This window comes from Netta rufina (genome assembly GCF_964035555.1).
Source record: "Netta rufina genome assembly, chromosome: 14".
Lineage (NCBI taxonomy): Eukaryota > Metazoa > Chordata > Aves > Anseriformes > Anatidae > Netta > Netta rufina.
The window spans coordinates 10,508,259-10,528,142 of record NC_140137.1 but is presented as its reverse complement, the minus strand read 5'-3'; the positions used below and the strand labels follow the sequence as shown (position 1 = coordinate 10,528,142).

Below are 19,884 nucleotides of genomic sequence, written 5' to 3'. Positions count from 1 at the left end.
CTTGGGCACGGTGAGAACATACCACAGGCCGAGCTTGCCAGGGCAAACCTCTTTCAACAAACTGGAAATCTCACTCTCAAAACACTTTCTGGAAATCTCACAGGTAAAGCAGACTTCCAGGGTCAAGGCTGCTCCTTCCAGATCTCCCCCAAAAATCTAGATGGAGTTAGCAGAGAACTGGCACTCACATCTCAGCTGCCATCCTCCTCCTCAAGGCCAAAAAAAACAAAAACAAATTGCACACAGGCTTCTTATTTCATCGGACAGTTCTGGGATGTTGGGGAAGGCAGTATTTGCCACCTCTAGCAACTCCCCCTGAAGGGATAACGTCTCCAGAAGAAGAAAAGTTGGCTGTAATTTATACCTGTCTCTTCCGGAATGTAATGTGTCCTAGGATCAGAGCAACTGTGCCGAACGGTGAATACGGGACAGTCAGAAGGGAAATAAAATCTGAGGTCGGGCAGGACGCCATAAACACAGCTGCTTCTACAGCTCTTTAGAGAGGCAGCATACAGGGCTGTATTGTGACTCCAGAGGTGGCACATACCTCCTCCAAAGACCCCAAGCAAGTAGGAATTGGTATTTTACTGGTCGATGTTAAGGTCTGTTTGAATAAAAGTGGTATAATAAAGCAGAGGTGAGATGCGGAGCTATGAAAGTATAACGAGGGCAATAGCAAATGTAGGAGGTGTACCTCTCCCTCACCAGGGCCTCCCATCACTGCTTCAAGGAAATAGAGGAAAGTTTCTCTGCGCAGCAGGGGCTATGAGCTACACAGAAAGAATCTGCTTCACTTCTAGAAAGAGCCACTTTGAAATACTTCGCATTCCTAAGCAATGCTGCTGGTGATAGATGTTCATCCCATTTGCTTATAAATTTGTAGCATTACACAGAAACAGTCATCTAGGATTGCAGATTGTGCAAGCGGCACAAGAGACAGAACGAAAGGGGGGAAGAGCAGCAAGAGGGCTCAGCATTTCTGTAAGATTTTATCCAAAGACGGCCAAGACTTGTTCTCCAAGCTCTGGCACTTAGATTTATGATACAACAGCTTTGTTTCCCCAGAAACAAAACTTCCCCAATAACTTATTTCTATCCAGCAATCCTGGCTACCCTCATTAGACACTTGAGCACTTCCACAGCTGAAGAGCCTGTGGCCCTTTGAAGACAAGAGGAGACACGAGGAGACACAAGGCATCAGCCTTTCAGGGCTTCACACTCTGCCTTGGGTGCTCTCTAAGGACATCGTCCTTGTCCTCTGTCCTCCTTGGCTTAGCATTTGCTTCAAATAGCAGTTTTTTTTTTTCCCTTTCCTCTTTCAGAGGGAAAAAAACAAGCACTCTCCTCCCCAGTCATCTCCCATACAGACAAAAAATACAACCACTTACTCCAGCAAGCTGCATTTTACCTTCTCCTCTAAATCCCGGGAGGAATTCTTCACTCTCCAGCTAAAATCTTCTCTCAAAAGACTTTCTCAGGCAAACTCTCCAAGCCCTCTTGGCTCTGCTTGCCATTTCATCTCATCATCACAACTGTCCTAAGCCTAGAGTCCTGAGCTACCTCCTTCTCGTTTGTGCCAAACAAGAGACAACCCAACACAGGACAAACAAACCATCGTGTCCTCAATTTGTGGGAAGAAAAAATAAGCAAATCTGCAAATTCTCTGCTGTGTAATAAATTGTGCACATCTATTGCTCTGCCATTAGTAAGCTTCCTTCTTACGCTCTGAATCTTAATCGATTTGTCATCTAGAAGGTCTTTGTCCCACATTAGGTCTTTGCTCAGTGTGTTTTCTATGCTTCACAGCTGTCCTACAAAGGAAGGAATTACAGTTCTCCAGGAGGCAGGAAGAAGAAGGGTTCAGAAGACGTCAATGTAGATTTGAATCAGAAATTGCAAATGACATCACGACAGCACCTTCCGCTTCCTGCTAACCCATACACGTACATTAGGACAAATGGCATAACGACACTTCACAAATATATAGCACCTTATATTAGGTAATCTCCAAGGTACTACGCAAACATTAATTAAGCTTCTTAACACCCCTGAGAGGTAGGCAGCTAAGCATTACGTCCTTCTACAGAAAACTATCTCAAGGTCAGACCGTGGAGAGAGCAAGACTGCAGCTCCCATTCCCCTCCAACTACCAGGCCATATTTCACCTGCTGGTCTAGCTTGCTCCAGCATTTCGTCTGCTTCAACTGGATGTGTTGGAGGAGTTGCAGTTGCATCTCCAACCAGTGTCTGGGGCCCGGAGTTGTAGCGCTGTGCTCCTGGTGCATGCAGCACATGTTCCGAGGCTACAGTTTCCTGCAGCAGAAATGCTTATTGCACCTGCTGCTTACAACAGGTACCGCCTGACCCTGCAAGTCATGGTGAGAAATCGTCACGGGCCAAGAGCCACAAGACACGTTTCAAATACTTTGGAGAGCTAAGGGACAGAAAAGCTCTCGAGGTAGGTATGATAACAATTGTGCTTCGCTGCAGGATCAGTCTCAGACATGCAAATGAATCCAGTGTGAACAAGCAATCACATGGCTTTTTGCTTCCTCTCATATTTGGGGTACCCAAGAGCCTGCATGAACAGTTGAATTGTGCTGCCTGGCCCCAGCACAGGAGCTGGGCTGTGTGATATTCACAGACCAGCCGAAGTATTTTTCCTAACGATTAAAGCAAGCAGGTGCCCCCAGTGAGTGCCACAGTCACCTTAAATGAATGAGGGATTTGGACATAGCTGATGATTTATACTTGTATAGAAAGGCAGTATTTTTATTACAGATATCCTTGCTTACATAATTAATTGCCTTGCAGGGGGACACAGCCTTCCAAGCAACAAACTCATCACTTCAGCTTGTTCAGTGTCATTACTTCAATTAAAACAAACAAACAAAAATTAAATAAATAAATAAATAAAACACCACCCACACACCACCACCATTACCAGAAAAGGTCTTCTGCTTTCTACACAGTGTGTTGTGGCAGAGGAATTGTTGTTGAGCAGAAACACTCATACCACAGATACCACATTCATACCCTCCTACCCCTTAACCCTGGCTGCCAATGCAAGGTAGTCTAGATTAGTTAATTACATCTTTCCTTCTTAATAATGGAATACTTGGAAAACTCTTATTGATCCTGCAGAACATAATTCATGACCTAATTACAGCCATAAAACTCCAGGATTATCATCTTGCCGGCTATTAACTTCTGGAACTGATCTGGGTTAATTAGAAAAGAGAGGTGATTTCTACGTTCTTGATTTGCAGCATGACAGCAAGATGAATGAGGAAGGCCGTTAAAGGTATGCCAAGCAATTTCTACCCTTCAATCTACTCTCAACCTGTCAATCCTGCCCAGGAAATACCGGACACAGTTAACACTTTGGCTTTATGTCTGCAGCCATTTGAGTCATTTGCTCAGTGGGACAAATGTGTTTGGTACTGCCAGTTTTGCAGATGTTCAAATGTGGGACAAGGACCTCCTTTTCTTTATCTGTCTTTTACAGAATTAAGGAGTTTGATCTAAGGTCTTGTTTTGGGCCGTTCTGAAGTCTTCAGTCACTCCCAGTATGGGTCGAAAAAAAAAAAATCATGACTATCTTCGATTTCCAGAGTTAAACTCACCCCCTCCTTAAGGGCAATGATAGGTTGTGGTTGAGTAAAGAAACAAAAATCTCTTCCCTCACCAGAACTTCGCTGTGCTTTTCCGGAAGAGGATCTAGTCCCACCTAAGAACCAAGCTTTGGTTTCCTTCGTGGCTGCTCAGAGGACTGCCTGCTAGGGTCATGCAGTGGATCCTTAACACGAGCAGCTAGGACGTTTCTAGCCTGCTCAGGGCTCATCTACACAGGAAGCCAGTAAGCAGCAAAATAGGATGTGCAGTTATAGTGCGTTACCTATGCCACATTAACTTCCTGCATGTCCTCTGTAACGTGTACAGCATCTTAATTCAGCTTCCTAGCTGAAGCAAGCTCCCCGCCACAGACGCAATCTGAACGCTCATTAGAAATGCCCACACGCTGAGCTGTGACGTAACCACCGTGATGCACGCTGGTTTCCTCACATTGGCAATCTGTTTGGGTTCAGTGTTATGACTGTTATCCTCAAGATGAAGGTGTGATTTCTTGGCTTTCTGCCACCCAGACAAGTCTTTAGTAGTCGAGACTGTAAGCACTAAGACAATGGGCTGGTCAAGGAAAAACAGATCTGGAGTTGGGCAAGAGTGACCAAACAGACTTCTAGTAATAGCAGGAATTTAAGTTGCTACAGTCACATGAATGTAGAAGGAAGTCCAACAGTGGGGAGAAACTAGCAAGTATCAGGGCTTAGTGTGGTGCAGAGTTGATCTTACTTTCTCATGGTACAGTGAACATGAGCTCAGCAAACCACACCAACCTCCTGCTTCAGATCCATATACCAAAAAAAGCCATTGGTAAGAGTCAGACAGTTAATCCTCTGGGTACCACTGCTGTTGAGGTTGCTGCTGACTTGCCCTCAAGCGGGCTGTCAGTGCACACACGCCGCACACAATTACTGGCTGTAATAGGGCTGTGAGGCAAGTGCGAGTCCATATCAGCAAACCTGGTACTTCTCTGAGGCTGTAAGGCACCAGGCCAAGTGCTCTCAGTTTCACCTTGCTATCAAAAATGTGCAGCTATCCCCATGCAATCTGGCTCTGTAAAGCACGTGACTGCTTTAAGGGAAATGTTACACAAGAGGAGAAAGACTGATACAGCTGGCACTAGCAAAGCAGGAAAGCTCACCCCATGCTGGTGCACACACTGGTTAATCATTCAAATCCTGGCTGACCTAGGAAGTTTCAAGATGGGAGGGATATGTGTTGCAAGAGATGTAACAGATATAAAAAAGAAACCTGGTGTAAAAGAAACTTGAAACCTGCAATAAAAGGTGATGGGAATTGAACCGTTTGCACAAAAGGCATCTCCTGCATCTTCAAAAGTATTTGATTTGTGGGCAAACAAGGCTCAAAAATATTTCTGAGCTAGCATCTCCCTTGTTACCTACCACCACCCAGTTTATAATGGTGGTACAGAGATCTCACACTGTTCCAGACCACATATAGCTCCACACTTCTGCACCCATGTTCCAAACCATGAGACTAGACTGCCTCACAACATAGTGCCAGTAATGCACTAGAGGAAAAAAAAAGGTTAGCAACATCTTCGTACACTTTTAAGGCATGGATTTCCCAGAAGAGAAAGCAGTGAGTAAGAAATGGAAAAAGAAAAGTGTACTTCTGCTTTAGAGTTACTGAACTGGGAAGCACTTTGCTGTATGACATTCTGAAGTATTTCCGCTGTTACAGGGGGAGCCTATTCACAACTGCTGTGGCTGATCTTTCCCAGCAAGAGATTTTGCTGACCTATAACTCATCGAAAGGAGGTTTGCATATTCAGTGAGCTGTTGTGTTGGTCTGCCCATGACGAAGCAGTTTTCCTGCATTCATTTGTCTCAGTCTCTTCCATGACATCCCCTCTAAAATTTTACTGTTTTATTGCTTGTAGACACCTCCTCCCTCTTCCCAGTTCCTGCTGGGAAAGACAGTTACCAGCTCTCTGAGGTTTTAACAAGAATCCTGTCAGCTGAACGTTCAGGAACTTAGAGCACTTCTAACATCTTTGTGGAAAATGCATCATCTTGTTCAGAAAGTCACAAGGTGAAACAAGCATGAAGAGGCGTCAGAGAATTATACAACTTTGCTGTTCAAAAAAGAAATCTGTAGTCAGGAAACTATCACTACCTAATGGCACAGACGCTCAATTTGATCAAAATTAGGTAAATATTACTCATTCCTCCGATAAAACATTAGCTAAAAAAAAATTAAGAAAATGAGATCTAAAAGGATAGCAAGATAAGTACTATTTTACTTGAAGCAATTTGTCTTGCTTTTCTCTATTTTTTATAAACAAGAAAAACAAGAAAATTTAGCTCCTGAGAGAAGTGGTTTGATAGGGTGACCCTAGTATTTCACAAGCAAATGCATGGAACTGAATTCAAAGAAACTTTCAAGGACTAAGGGACATGATCTCTGAAGCAATTGAGCAATAGGCATAAAAATAGCTAGAGCTAGATTACAGTACTGTCTTAACATTAAACATTACTCAAGGTTAAAGTTATTCTTGAAGTTAAACTCCTGACCCAAGTCAGAGATACATAAAAACACTGAAAAATTACATGGTCATCACAAGCAACACAAAGCATGGTCAGTGAAACTATGGCACACGAGTTCAGTGGCTTTCAGAGCTTTTGTGCTCACAGTGACATGTGTGTCTATCAACCAGTACACAAGTCTGACAGAAGTTCCACCCTTCCTAACTCTCCAGGAAAACCGCATCACAGTCCAGTGAGCTCACTGCCACATCAGCAGGATGATGGAGAATGTTTCCTAGAACCCCGAAGGTACTTAGGTAAATAGTTACTAAGAAAAGTTAACTTCAAGACAGGAGGAACGTAAGAACAGGAAAAAAAAATCCATTTAACTAAAATATTTATTCTATGAGCAATTTTTAAAAGCAGAAATAATTTCTATTTTGCTCAGAGCAGATCCCAAAGAGGTCACTTAGGGACAACTCTTCAGACAAAAAACCTGTCAACTAAGTTTTCAAATAAGGCTTAACAGGTACAAAGAAATAAGATAAAACTCATTGCATGAGTAAAGCTACCTAAATGTATTAGACATCCAGTTCTACCTGACATAGCAAAAATGCTATTATTAACACTAAACTAGTAAGCATTCCTATTTTATGCAATTCCTTTTCCCCAAAAGCATCTCTGAAGACATCCTCTGAAGACTGGCAGAATGGGGTACCCATTCTACCCACAGGGAAGTAAGGGGAAAAGAGAATGACTTGTCCGAGATCAGCCTTGTTGCCTTATCAGCAACAAGACCCAACAGTCTCGGAGCACAGACCACAAGGTTTCAACCAGTTGGCACCACACATTTAAACAGGAGGCACCAGTGAAAAAAAAAGACACTATTTTTCCAGAATCACTTTGAATCGGTAGAGAAAAGCACATAGTCAGGAGGAGAGCAGAAACAAATCCCAGATGAGGACAAGAAATCAAGAACTTAAGGAGAAAAAGGGAATGTCAGCTGACTGGCATTGATCTTAGTGCTCACAGTGCCTTACACCTATCATCAGAGGACTGAAAGGGGATGAAAGCCTTTTATGGGATCTGTGGTCACATCAAAAATATCCACCTCGCTCAACAGAAAAATCTAGTATGCAACTGATAAATGGTCAAGCAAGTCTGGAACAATTTTCTCTAACAAAATTATTTTAGAATCAAGTTTGCCCAGTCTACCTTAGTAAATCTGAAAGCTGTATGAGTGTCTGAGAATTTTAACTCAACCTAAAGGAATCCTAAACTATTAGCCAACTAACTGGGCCAGTGAAATTACTGGCATATTTTTCCAATATAACAGAGTAAAGCTGTAAAGAATCATCTATAAAAATACATTCCAACAAAGGAAAACGTGATTTTTACTTACATTTCAGTGGCTATGAATCCGGTGAGCTCAGACAGGAAGAGAAACAGTATGAAGAGACAGCAGCAGACAGAGACTGGAAAAGAGGAGAGTAGAGGAAAAGGTTAATTTCATATCTCTAACAAAGACACAAACTGTTTTCACGCAGGCAGATTATTCCCCCTGTATATATGCCACCCAGACATACTTGAGAACTAACACTCTCCTGAGACAATGACCGAGATGAGGCCATCAGAGCAGTGACTTCCATGGCATACCAACACCCAGCATCCTGCTGTGTATCTTAACCCTAGTCAGCTATGCAATATTTCATGAATTAGGAGGCATTTCAGTTCTTTGTCAATTCCTAAGGCTATCTGTAAGTCATCTTGCAGCCTCCCTCCACTAACCACTAGATTGAGTCGGTACAGCAGAGTCACTGCTATAATGGGCTCATCTAAATAACGCCTGATACTTCTCTAATTTCTCCATTTGGCAACACATTGACTCTTTAGAAAAGAAAAATTCCTAATAAAGTAAATGCTAAGTACCTGGACACAGGGCTCATGTTATTTCTAAGAAAGCCAACCTACGGTTAAAAGAAGGGAACCAAAAGTTACTGGTGTATTACTGGTTAATCTTCATCAGAAAACTGTTCAAAGCATTGCAGGGTGCCCTTCATGCAGCAGTGATGGGCAGCATCCTACACAACAAAGGCTGGGAGGAAGGACAGCTGGAAATCTTACTGAGTAGGGATGACTGGAGCAGACAGGGATGTGTCAATTCAAAGAGACAGGGTTGCAGCGTGCATTTACATTCAATAAAATATCCAAGTTCACTGTGAATCACTATGAAAAAGAGTGAAGAGGGCAATGGCATGCTATTCCAGGATTGTGACAGCAGGCATACAGTCTGGTTCACCCCTCAGTCCCAGCACAGTAACGATGACCAAGCACTCTTTGGACAAGACCATTTTACCATAGCCACTAATTAAGGTTGAGAAATAAATAAGAAAAAAAAAAACAGGTTCCTCAACTTTATTCCACATGACCTATACAGCCCGAAAACCCATTCCGTTGCAAGGTTCAAGCCACAACTGGCCAGGGAGCAATTTTAACCAAACTGCCTCGGTGGAGAATGTGAGAGGCATGGGAAGGAAAGAGGAGGTACTCAGGGCGAATGCTGAGACAGACGCCTGAGTGACCCAGAGCCTTGTGCCTCATCCATCACATTAGTCAGCAGATAGTTCTGAGGAAGGAGAAGTGCACTGCTTCCCCTTCCTCGTCTGTCACTCCAAGGGTGGGTTCATTTACTGACCCTTTCAGAAGTGCAACAGATTAAGAGAGACGCCCCAAAAATTCATTAGGTAGGATGAAGAAGAGGAGAAAATGAAAAAACAAACCCAAAGACCAGTAGGAAAATGGGAAGCAAGAGGGGATATTCATAGGAAAAGAAAACCCTCAGATGGTCACACATTTCCTAGCTGTGAAGGCACAGAAGAGCACTGCTGTAACCCAGCTGAGCCGCTGGCACAGTGCATCATGCAGCATGGGGGTGGAGGAAGGTCTACTTAAAGCACAGCAGCAAATTCTTCTGAGAACATCTACTCCTACGTAAGAGCACAAAAAAGCAACCAGTCAGACACAGGACTAGTTGATCCAGTGTTTCGTACCATTAATCACCCAAGAGCAGACACAGAGGATCTCTGATCTTTGGCAGAAAGCAGGGGAGAACATTATGAGAGAGACAACTCTTTCTTCTTTAACTGCTTCCCGTATTCCCCTCTGCCCTGCTCTCATCCTGCAAGGGCTTTCCACAGCAGCAGCTCTGCTCTCCATCACTTCTGCACAGCCTGGTACTGCTATTATAAATTCCTTGCCAGAGCGTTCTTTCTCTTCCAACTTTTCACTTTCTTTTCTACCATTTCCATCATCAAACTCCCTTCTTCTTTCCTGGTATAGAAAGTATCATCTCCCTCAAGCTCACTTTCCAATTCAACTCTTCCAGTGAAGACTTGTTATGATACTTACCAAATACAGCACAATAAAATTATAGGAACCTGTATTTAAGTCCCATAAGAATACCCCAAAACACCTGTCAGGGACTTTCAAAGGCTTTCTATACTTTTGCCAGTCTCTGAACTGCAGTCAGTTTTCAACCTTAAAAAAGAGCTTACAGATAGTGGTCATGACAGGGGTCTATAAAGTCATGAGCAGCCTGGAGGAGATGAATGGGAACAACCACTCGCTGTCTCTTCTACTACAAAAATGGGATGGAAGGTGGCAGTTCAAAACAAGAGGAGGAAGGTTTTCCTCTACATGACACCTAAGTAAGTTCTGAAACTTCTTGACATTGGATGCTGTGGACACTAGAAAAAGTCTGCAAGACTTCCAAAAAGAATCTTCAGAGCAGGGGGTGTCTTTAGTGAAAGTTTAGTGCCTTGAACTGTCTCTTGTGCCGAAGTTTTTTCACACAGAACACACGTTCCTGTCCTTCGTGTGGAACTGCAGGCACACACAACATTCCCAGTGTAACGATCTACACACTCTGTGCTTCAGCTACTTATTCCATAGTGAAGGACTTTACTTGCTTCCATGTAATGCACAGTTCCTGCCATCCACAATTTGACAATTGTATTACATTTGGAAATGTAGATTAAAAACTGAGATCAGACAAAACAATAAAAATTAATGCATAAAGCTTAACTTAACTGCAAGAGTGCTGTGGTGTTCCCACAGAGCTTGAAAGGCCATCTAAGACAGGTTTCTTAAAGGTTTCTTTTTCTTTTTTCTTTTAGTATGATAACACGATCAATATATCAAAGGCTGTTGGCATTAGGCACACAGGAACATACTGCTGTTGGTTGATTAGAAACCCCAAAAGGATAAGAAGCTCTCCCAAGCATTTTTTCCTACTCTGTTTTCTAGAACCTAGCCCTTTTGTACAAATCCCCTTCTGATATACGCTCCATCGAGGTACATTCCTGACTCTTCCTCCCCACCCTGCAAGAAATGAAAGAAATGCAAACTGTTTAACACAGCATGCAGACTGAGAATGTGAACCCATGTCTATATTAAGGCATAAAATTAATAGTATTTATTGTACAATGAAGCAAACTGCTACGAAGTGCAAGGATTGGGTCTCGTTACGGATGCCATGTGAATCATAACTTTGATATTTCCTGATGTGTATTTAAAACTCCAGCCTCCATACAGCATGGAGTATTTCTGGATAACATTACCATGTGTGCATACAACACGTGCACGCAAACTATGCGTCCACACTGACTGTTGCACAGAAGGATCACTACAGCAGCTGCCCGAGTTGCAAGCCCCTCTCTTAAGAAGTCACACTGCTGCTGTCCAGCTGCCAGATGGCACGTGCCACTGCTGCCTACATACCCTAACATGGCCAATCTGTCACCATGACACTCAGGTCTGTTAGAACGGCCGTGTGCTGGCATCACATACACACTGCGCAGGGGTGGGAAGGCTCGCGAAGACTGGCACAAGCACCTGGTGGAAGAGGGACAGCAATAGCACAGCTGAGTGGCACACAGACTACAACGTGGTCTGGAAGAAGAGATCTGTATTGAGAAAAAGGGGATGCCTAACTACCGCGTGCGTTTCGGAGAAGTCCAGGGCAGAGGGTGTGTTGTTCTGTGCAAAACCCACTCCACTGAACTACAGGGGATGTTTCTTGATTCCTTAGTTCCTACCAGTTTTTAGAAGCCAGAAAGGTTTCTACACAGATCTGAAACACCTTACATGCAGTGTTCACTGTAACTTTTGAAATTAGAAAAACCTACATAACAGAAAGACTCTCAATAACCTGCCAGTTGGCTTCTGAACTTGCCTGTGTTTGACACTGTTACGGTATTTTGGTGGAGAAGAGCAGACACTTATTCTGAGCTGCGTCTTTCCAACAGGAGCTGGCCACTTCATCCATGGTGGGTGGAGGCAGTGTTGGTACTTACATCTCTTTTCCGCTGTAATTTGATCTATTCCTTCTTCCCTGATAAACATCAAGCTTCTTACAGACCAAAAGCAACTGGAGGAATCCTGCAGAAAAGCCATTCTCATTCCAGAAAGCCTTCAAAGCTTTCAGCACCAGAACTGATACTGAGCTGAAGTCTCAAGAGAAATCCCGTGAAGAGGGCTTAGGTCAATAGTCAGCTACTGCAGTTTGAATCTGCTCTGTAAACTTTGGAAGACTTAAAGAAAGACAAAATACAGATGCTGCCATAGCCATTTCAGATTTACTACACCCTACCAGATTTTCTATGAGGAAGCACCTTCCCCTGCCTAAAGCCCCTATTATTCTTACCATCTGAATACCCTGAAGCATTTATCACAAAATCATGAGACCTTCCCAGACTTCAAACTGGCATGGCAATGGGCCGGTCTCATTCATGGCCTCCTACAACACTCAAGATTACTGGATTTCAAATTACAAGTCACAGGCTTGGTCAGACAGAAAGCCCATTAGGAAAGCTGCAGCCAGGATCCTCATATGCAAAGCCACTACAGGTTGTTGGCTGCCCGTGTGGTTCAAAAGCTTCTATCAACCTGTCTGCAAACACTGACAAAAAGAAGGAGAACCAGTTAGAGAAGAAAATCAAAGCCTGAGAAGCTGCAAATAACAATAGAAAGAAATAAGTCAGCTAATAATTTTAAGTAAGAGTCACAGCCTCCAAGCCTTCCCACAACACACTTATCACTTGAGCTGTTTACTGCAGATCTGAAAGCCTAACACTGCTGGATGGCCTTTGATGGGTTTTTTGTTTCTAAAACATTCTCTTTTGCAGGTGATTCATAACAAGACAAATTCTCAAAGGGAAACCAGTTACAGTGTGGGAACTCTTCGTTTCCAAAACAGAAGAGAAGGCAGGATCACTAAGCAAGTTCAAAGTGTTCTTGAAAGAACACTAAATCTTATACGCCTCTAAATTACTAAACAATTTTATTCAAGCTTTGTTCACAGTCTCAGCAAACCTAGGAGGGAGTCAACATTCACATAATTCAGTGGTCAGGAGAACAGGGAGGACAAGGACTCCATGAAAGTAAATATTTACAGTACGGTGCTATCTTCACAGAAGCACAGAATAGTTGAGGCTGGCAGGGACCTCTGGAGATCATCCCATCCAACACCCCGGTGTTGCTTGGGGCTGGATCTGGTTGTTTTGAGTATCTCCAAGGTTGGAGACTCCACACCACTCTGGGCAACCTATTTTAGTGTTCAGCCACCCTCACAGCAAGGAGCGAGGAGTTTCTCCAGCTCACGAAAGGCTTTGCTTTGTGCCCCATTGATTCACTGCTATTGACTCAGTTCTATTTGATGCCTGCTGTCATCAAGGGATATGACATCACTCACGTCAGCCGTGACATACAGGGCTACTGACCCATCTACAAGAATGGATGAATGGATCACAGCTCTGTGATCAAAGGAAGTCACTGTTCAATGGAACAGGAAAGCTGCAATAGGCGCCTAATTACAGACTTGGCAGGATCAACCTGATCAATGTTTACCTCTGCACAGTGCACTCACTGGATATAATTGTGTGAAATTGCATTACTCAGCCTACAGCCTACCTTGGGAGAAGGAAGGAAGGAAAAGAGGCCCAAGGCAAGAGATTTATATCAGCTGAAGTCTACGTATTGATACATGGGAGTGAGAGTGGATCACTATCGGTGGCTTCTGACAAAGTAACTTTTCTCCTTTAAAAGCATGAGAAATAATGACAAAGAAATATCTCTGTTCATTAAGTCCTATCTAAAACATCAAATGAATCCCCTTAGGATGTCAGAAATATCCATTTTTCAAACCATCCTCACTGTTGGCCACTGCACGTTGCCATCAGCCCCGCTCTTATGGATCCAGAATTCAAACCTGGATTCCCCGTTTGTAGCAGCTTGATTCCTCGTGTCTCTTCAGCGAGCAAAAACTTGAGCTCAGTAACTGTGAACACAACTGTTATCGGCTGTTTTTCACACTAAGAGGATGCCTATCACAGAAAGGCAAAAAAAAACCTGCCGTCGTTCACTCCCCCAGTGTTTGGAGCAGACTCATAGCTTCTGTTCCTGGGAAGAGGAGCTGCCTTTCATAACAATATATCTTTGCTACTTTTTGTTACCGAAATTCCAAATCCATGCAAACTACCTCGTCATTTAGTGCAACCTTACGGATTGGGTAAAATGAGCTGTCTCAGCAACAAAGGATACCATTTCCAGTGTTTAATATCCCTTTAAAAATCTCTTTAAAGACACAGAAGCCAAAAGATCTTTAATTTTAGATCAGGGGTATGCAAGGACAGCAAAATGAAGTGCTACTTACTAATAGCCCCTGTGTAGGTTGGCTGTGTAAGGTCTTTTGGCACCTTCCTGTAGATGTCAAACCTGAAAAAGGAAAAGTAACAGCCATAAAACAGGTGGAATATTTCAATACATTTCATGTCCCCACAGGGATGAACGATGCTGAATGTTTTTCCATCCAGCTTTCCAACAGCATTTTTTCAGTCTGCAGACGGATGTGAAAAGGAAAAACAAAACAAAAAAAAAAAAAGAGTGCTTTTTCTTCTGTACAATTATGTAACTGCTCTGCTTTTTGGCTCCAGTTTCCAGAGCACTTCCCTCCACCTCCCTCTGCTTTGCTGTCATGGATCTTTGCAATCTGAGCTGCTACAGGTGCCAGGGAAGAAGTCACGCTGGACAAGTTTACAGACCACCGTAAAAGGAAAACGATACTCTACAGACTCCTGAATATAATAAAGGCCTCACAAAAAATACAGGGAGAGACAATCTACATTGCACGTAGTGTTTTGTATCCCACGGTAGCCAAAGACTGCCAATACCAAAACCAGAAATCAAGGTGTTGAGGCAAGAAACCTACCCTTGGACATTGGATACACAGAAGTTCAGTTAACCCAAGAAGTCTGCTACTCCCCCAACAAAATCCAACTTAATATTAGACAGTTGTTTTGATTCAGTCATACCTTTTAATATCCATATGGCTCAACTTTGCTATTTTAAACTCTCCGTGGTTAAACTTTCACTGCCCTTATGATGTTAGCTGTATTATTTCCTACCACCTTGTGTTGCTGCATGTCCAGCCGCAATGCAGCGCTGACATCAGTTTTTCCACCACTCAATAAAAATTAATTAATGCATTAAAAACACACACACCCTAAAGAAGGAAGTGACTGGTTCTCCCCCAGAATAGACTTTTTTTGGATACGCCATTAGCAAGTGAGATTTGATGCTTTTTCCAGTCCTGAACAAGCATGAGAGACGCTGGCTTCCAAATTTCTGCTCTATCCAGCACCAAGATGAAACAGCCCCATGTTGATTCAGTGCTTCCTACTACGCCAAATTTTATATTCAGAGCTCCAAAACTACATCAGCCTTCTTTCCTTTACTCTGTATCTAATTAAATCATGGGTACAACGGGTGAACAAAACAGCATTTGCCACGCACAGAATTAGGACACTATTGCTGTGCTTGCCCAGGAGTCGAAGCTGGAGGAAGAACGGGTAGGCCAAGGAAGGAGAGCTGGTTATTATGGTAGCTCGCCTGTGCAATTCAAGCCCTGAACATGCCCACCCATCCTATTTACCTATAAAGTAGGAAGAGTACATCCCTGAAGGGTCTCGTGAGGATGAGCTCAGTATCTGCAGCACATCCAGGCCCTGTGCTGCCGTGGCCACACCAGCACAGAGCGAGATGAAGCCGGCACACTTGCCAGCAGCACACAGCTCTTGCTCATGAGATAAAATTGACAGAGCACGCTGCACAGGATAGGCACGGAGCTGTATGTTTTTATGACTCTGCTCCCTGCCATCCCCTAGATGGATCAGTAACATTCCTGAACCAAAGAGGCCATTTATGGATCTCCAGCTGCCCCGAGAACATCTGGAAAGAGCTGTTTACATTCCTTCCCCGTGCACCACAGCAACAGCAGCAGCGGATGATAAAGCAGCCCGGAGCAGCTGCTGACATCACGGTCTCACGGGCAGAGGAAGTAGCTGATCTTTCCTCCTCGCAGCCCATTAAATGCTGAAAGCTGGCGTCCTCTCGCTACAGTCACAATAATGGAGCACCGGGGAGAAAAAGCTGAGAAAGAAAGAGCACGTTAAAAAAAAAAAAAAGAGCTGTTTGGTGAGTGAGCAATTAGAAATAGGAAATAGCTCTACAGCGGATTCAGTAGAAACAGCAGTATGGGGATACTATAAAAGGAAGTTTTTTTCTTACGATCAGAAATATTTACGAGTTTTGAAAGGATGACCTATCGCAGGTTTAAAAAAAGCAACCCAGCTTTTTAAATAACTCCGTGGAAAGCCGATGTCACAGCGTGGCTCTCTCCTCTGTCATTTTAATCACATAAGTAACAACCAAAACACACAAATCAAGTTTTACGTGGCGAAAGTACGCTAGGAATAGGCTACACTAGAGAAAGCTGATGATCAGCGTCTGCCAGCCACATTCATCTCCTGGCTTTAAGTGCTTAAAAGGCAGTTCACCCTCTCAACGTGCTCTTCTGCTTCCCATCTCTTCAGCTACGTTATGTTCCCTCTCCCCTTCTCATGCCCCAACTAAGAAAAGATTTAAGCAAATCTCCGGATCTGATTTGCCTAGAGTTTTGATAACTTCTAGGTTTATCCTTAGAGGCTCAAGCCTCTCTGTAAGGACAGTATGGCATATGTGCAGCATTTGTCTCACGAGGCCCTTAAAGCACTTCAAGGATCATTTAATATACGAGCACAGTGAACAGACACAGCTAACAAGGCACGAACATTGGGCTAACAACTTCCCGGCCTTGAATTTACAGTCTAGAGGCTCATACAGAGTACAGAACAACCCAGGAGGACTGCATAAATGGGTACGTTTCAGAGAATTAACATGTTTCTAGAAAAGAACAGACACTAAGGACCCACACTGAACCAAGAGTGGACAAGATCTCCAGGAGAGGCCACGAGAGCAGCCTGGGTGGCAGGGAGGAAGGAGAGCTCAGCCGAGATCTTACAGACGAGTGCAGGAGCTTGAAGGATGATGTCCAGAGCCGGACTCAAGCAGCAGAAGGGAAGGCCAACAGGTTTAAGCCTGGAAAAGGATGCTGAAGTGGTCAAAACGATTAACAGGAAGGGAATGGAAAGAGACAGGTTTGGAATTAGAGACAAACACTACTGGCTCGCATTGCTCACTGACCCTTGATGCTACTAAGTCCAAGAGACCAGCAGATCAGAAGAAAAAGGACTGGATATATGCAAGTATCCTGACAGAATATTCATCTGCTTTGAAAAGACGTGCTCTGGGTTCAGAGGGTTTATGGTTTGGTAACTGAAAACTACTCTGCAGGTACCAGGTATCTTCACATAAAGCATATGGCACTGGCCACAGCTTGAGGAAGTGTAACTCAGTCTGATCCAGGAAGATGGAGGCAGCAGCTGGGTTTGCATATTTAGAGAAGAAAGGGGAAAACAAAAAGGAGAGTAAGACGTTGGACGTTGAAAAGAATGATGGAGATACTGGCCTGGTCAGGGAAAAAAGGTACCTTCAGTTAACTCTAATTTAAACTCAGAGTTAAAAGGAGATTAAAAATTGCACAGGATTCAATGACAGCTGGAAAAGCATGCTTGTGGGACAGCAGAGAGATGAGATCGCAGAAATAACCAAAACAAGACTTCATTAATTAGAAATCATTTTAGCAAATAAATAAATCAAGCAAACTTCTTATTTTTGTGAAGTTGGGAAGAGTTACTGTAACACAAGAGCCTCTGCCCCAAGAAATCAGGTATGTGTGAAAGCCACAGCTCCTATCAGAACTAAGGTTTAAAAATTTGATTAATTTCTATGCTTCACTCAAAGCCACTGGCTTCTTGCCTCTGTCACAGAGTTCAAAGCAATTCCAGGGGATCACTTACACTATCCTGGGAAGAGGAAAGAATGAGGATTAGCCATCACAGATGATTTGTAACCTAGGAGGGAGGAGGCCTGCAGTTGGATGCATGGAAAAGGGGAACAGGTTTTACTTGCCCTCAGGTCAGATGTTCCTGCAAGCACCTGCAGTAAAAATTCCAGAAAGCCTCAAGGTTCCTGAAGCATTGGTCACTTGGAGGAGTATTTATACCCTGGGAACAGACAGGAACCTTGTGCCCTCTATGTTGCAAAAGCTGCCTTCTGGATTTCTGATACCAGCACGTTAAAAGCAGCGGAAGGTATTACTAACGCCGGAGGAAGACGGGATGTTCGGAAAAGTTCTACCAGACAGCTCACGATGCAGCGAGACACACTGTACTACGCTGTGAATACCCACTTTGGTATTTGTGCAGTTAGATCCTAAACAATCACGAGAAACCAGGGCGTAGATTTACAGCATGTTCATCACCTCTCAGTAACGGCGAAGGGAACTCAGCCGGCAGCATCGTGTAGAGTTCACCCCGCTCTCACAAAGGGATGCATCACTTTACGCTTCCAAAGCGTGCACACGGACAGTTTCCACAGGAGGGACAGTAGGTTATTTATATCGAGCTTTTGGCAGCTTTCTTCCTTTGCTCAGATAGGCGAGACTTGTAAGGCAAAATAACATCCTACAACTCACACGGTTGTAGGATGGAAACAACAAACTTTTCGCTAGGAAAGCTTCTCCTCCAGGTCACACAGAGCCTCATAAAGGCAGAGCTGGACCTCGCAGTACCAGAATACAAGGCTAAAGATAGCACTGGGCTGTCATCAGTATAACAAAGGAATTTCCCGACACATCCAGTGTATCTATTGTCTTGCGTTTCAATGGACAGCATGGTTACAAACAAAGAAACGAAAAAGGGCTGGTGGTAATGTCAGAGTTCCACTGGAACCAACATCGATGATTAACGTCAGGGAACACTACAATACTTTTTTCCCCTCTCCAAAGCTGGAAGGACAAAACCAGAAACTTTCTCACCTCCCTGGCAGGAATGTCAATGAACTGGTCAAGCAGCATGTTTAACAATGATCCTCGAGCAGCTCTTCTTTAGGAAGCTCAAACAGAATCCACAAACCTTAAGATGATTAAAGGAGATCCGAGGCAGAGCTCAGGCTGTCTGACGGACAGGTGTGCAATAGTCCTCTCCGAAACACGGACGTGACATGTCTGGTTTCACCTTCCCGCAGTTGCACAAGTGGATGGCCAGGTAAAATTGCAGACGGGTGTACCTCGATGGACCCAAGAAATAGATGGCACATGTAAAGTGCCAGCAAGCATCAGATGAACTTCAGGCTGTATCTAGACTAACATGGGCTGTTGCTATTAAAGCATTTTTTCTTAGATGTATATGCTCTTCCTGTTCAGTTTTCAGGGTCTCCTAGGGCCACAGAGAGCATCAAAACGTTTAACAAGCCCCAGGCAGATGCAGCAGCACTCGTCTGAATGGGACAGCCACGAGCAATTACGTCCAGAGCCAGCTCAGCAAAGGCGCTGGTCGGTCAAACCAACAGAATGAAGCAAGTCGACATCCCCAGCCCCGGGGTGGTTCCTGACTTTCCTTTCAAATCCATCTGATTGACAGAGCAAGATGGGTGACAGAGAGGGCAGAGGATGCCTACCCGAACATTAATTTTTCTTCTAGAGTGGATACTCAAAATGTCTGCCTGGAGAAGAGGGATGAGCTCACTCCTGCAGCAGGAGCTCCTACAGGTTGGGCTTCCTGCCAAGGCGTGCTTTGCATGCACCTGAACAGTTTCAAGTCTGGATCTGAAATATTTCAGGAAATTAAGCAATAAATACTTTATTCTGTTCAAGATTACCACCTCCCTGAATAGAAAAATCCTGTCTGTTATATTTGGAGTCTGAAAGAAGCTTCAATAAAACACTACAGTAACATCTCTGTAAGATGCTGTTATCTTTTTTTGGGAGCAGGAAGTAAAAAAATTGAGGCAATACAAAAAAAAAAACAAAACACAGTACTTATGAGTACAACTCAATGGTGATTTGAATGTCTGGTAGCAAAGGGAAAGTTGGATATGTAAAGGAGCTAATATCAGAGAAAGACAAACACAGATTCCAGTTAACCAAGCAGCCACGCTGAAGTGCAATGCACTCACACTGCACTTGGTCACAGAGCAGAATCTGGGCACTCCAAGTCAGCAGCAGATTAATTTTCCTCCCTCGCCACTTCTCAGATGATTCAGAAATTTAGTTTTAATGCTTGCAGACAGGGGAAAAACATTTTTATGCTTTATGCAGAGTTTATTTCTCGCCAGAATAAAAACAAATATTTAAACATCAGTCTTCTTTTTGAAGCATATTGGCTCTATCACAGGTAGGTCCAGGTAGGTCTGCAGCACGCACTGAAGAGGGAAGGTGTCTAGAGGACACGATCATACATTACAGGAAATTACATTTCTGATGTCAAAAACAATT

The 19,884-nt window shown here is 43.6% G+C and overlaps 1 protein-coding gene across 1 annotated transcript in view; it reads right to left on the bottom strand.

Moving 5' to 3' along the window:
- Positions 1 to 19,884, bottom strand: part of ERGIC1 (endoplasmic reticulum-golgi intermediate compartment 1) — a 57,400-nt gene that overhangs the window by 22,120 nt on the left and 15,396 nt on the right. The window contains exons 2-3 of the mRNA XM_084295095.1: positions 13,825 to 13,886; positions 7,516 to 7,588 (exon numbers count right to left, since the gene is read on the bottom strand). Coding sequence (XP_084151221.1) covers positions 7,516 to 7,588; positions 13,825 to 13,886 — 135 coding nt within the window. The remainder of the gene's footprint in view (positions 1 to 7,515; positions 7,589 to 13,824; positions 13,887 to 19,884) is intronic.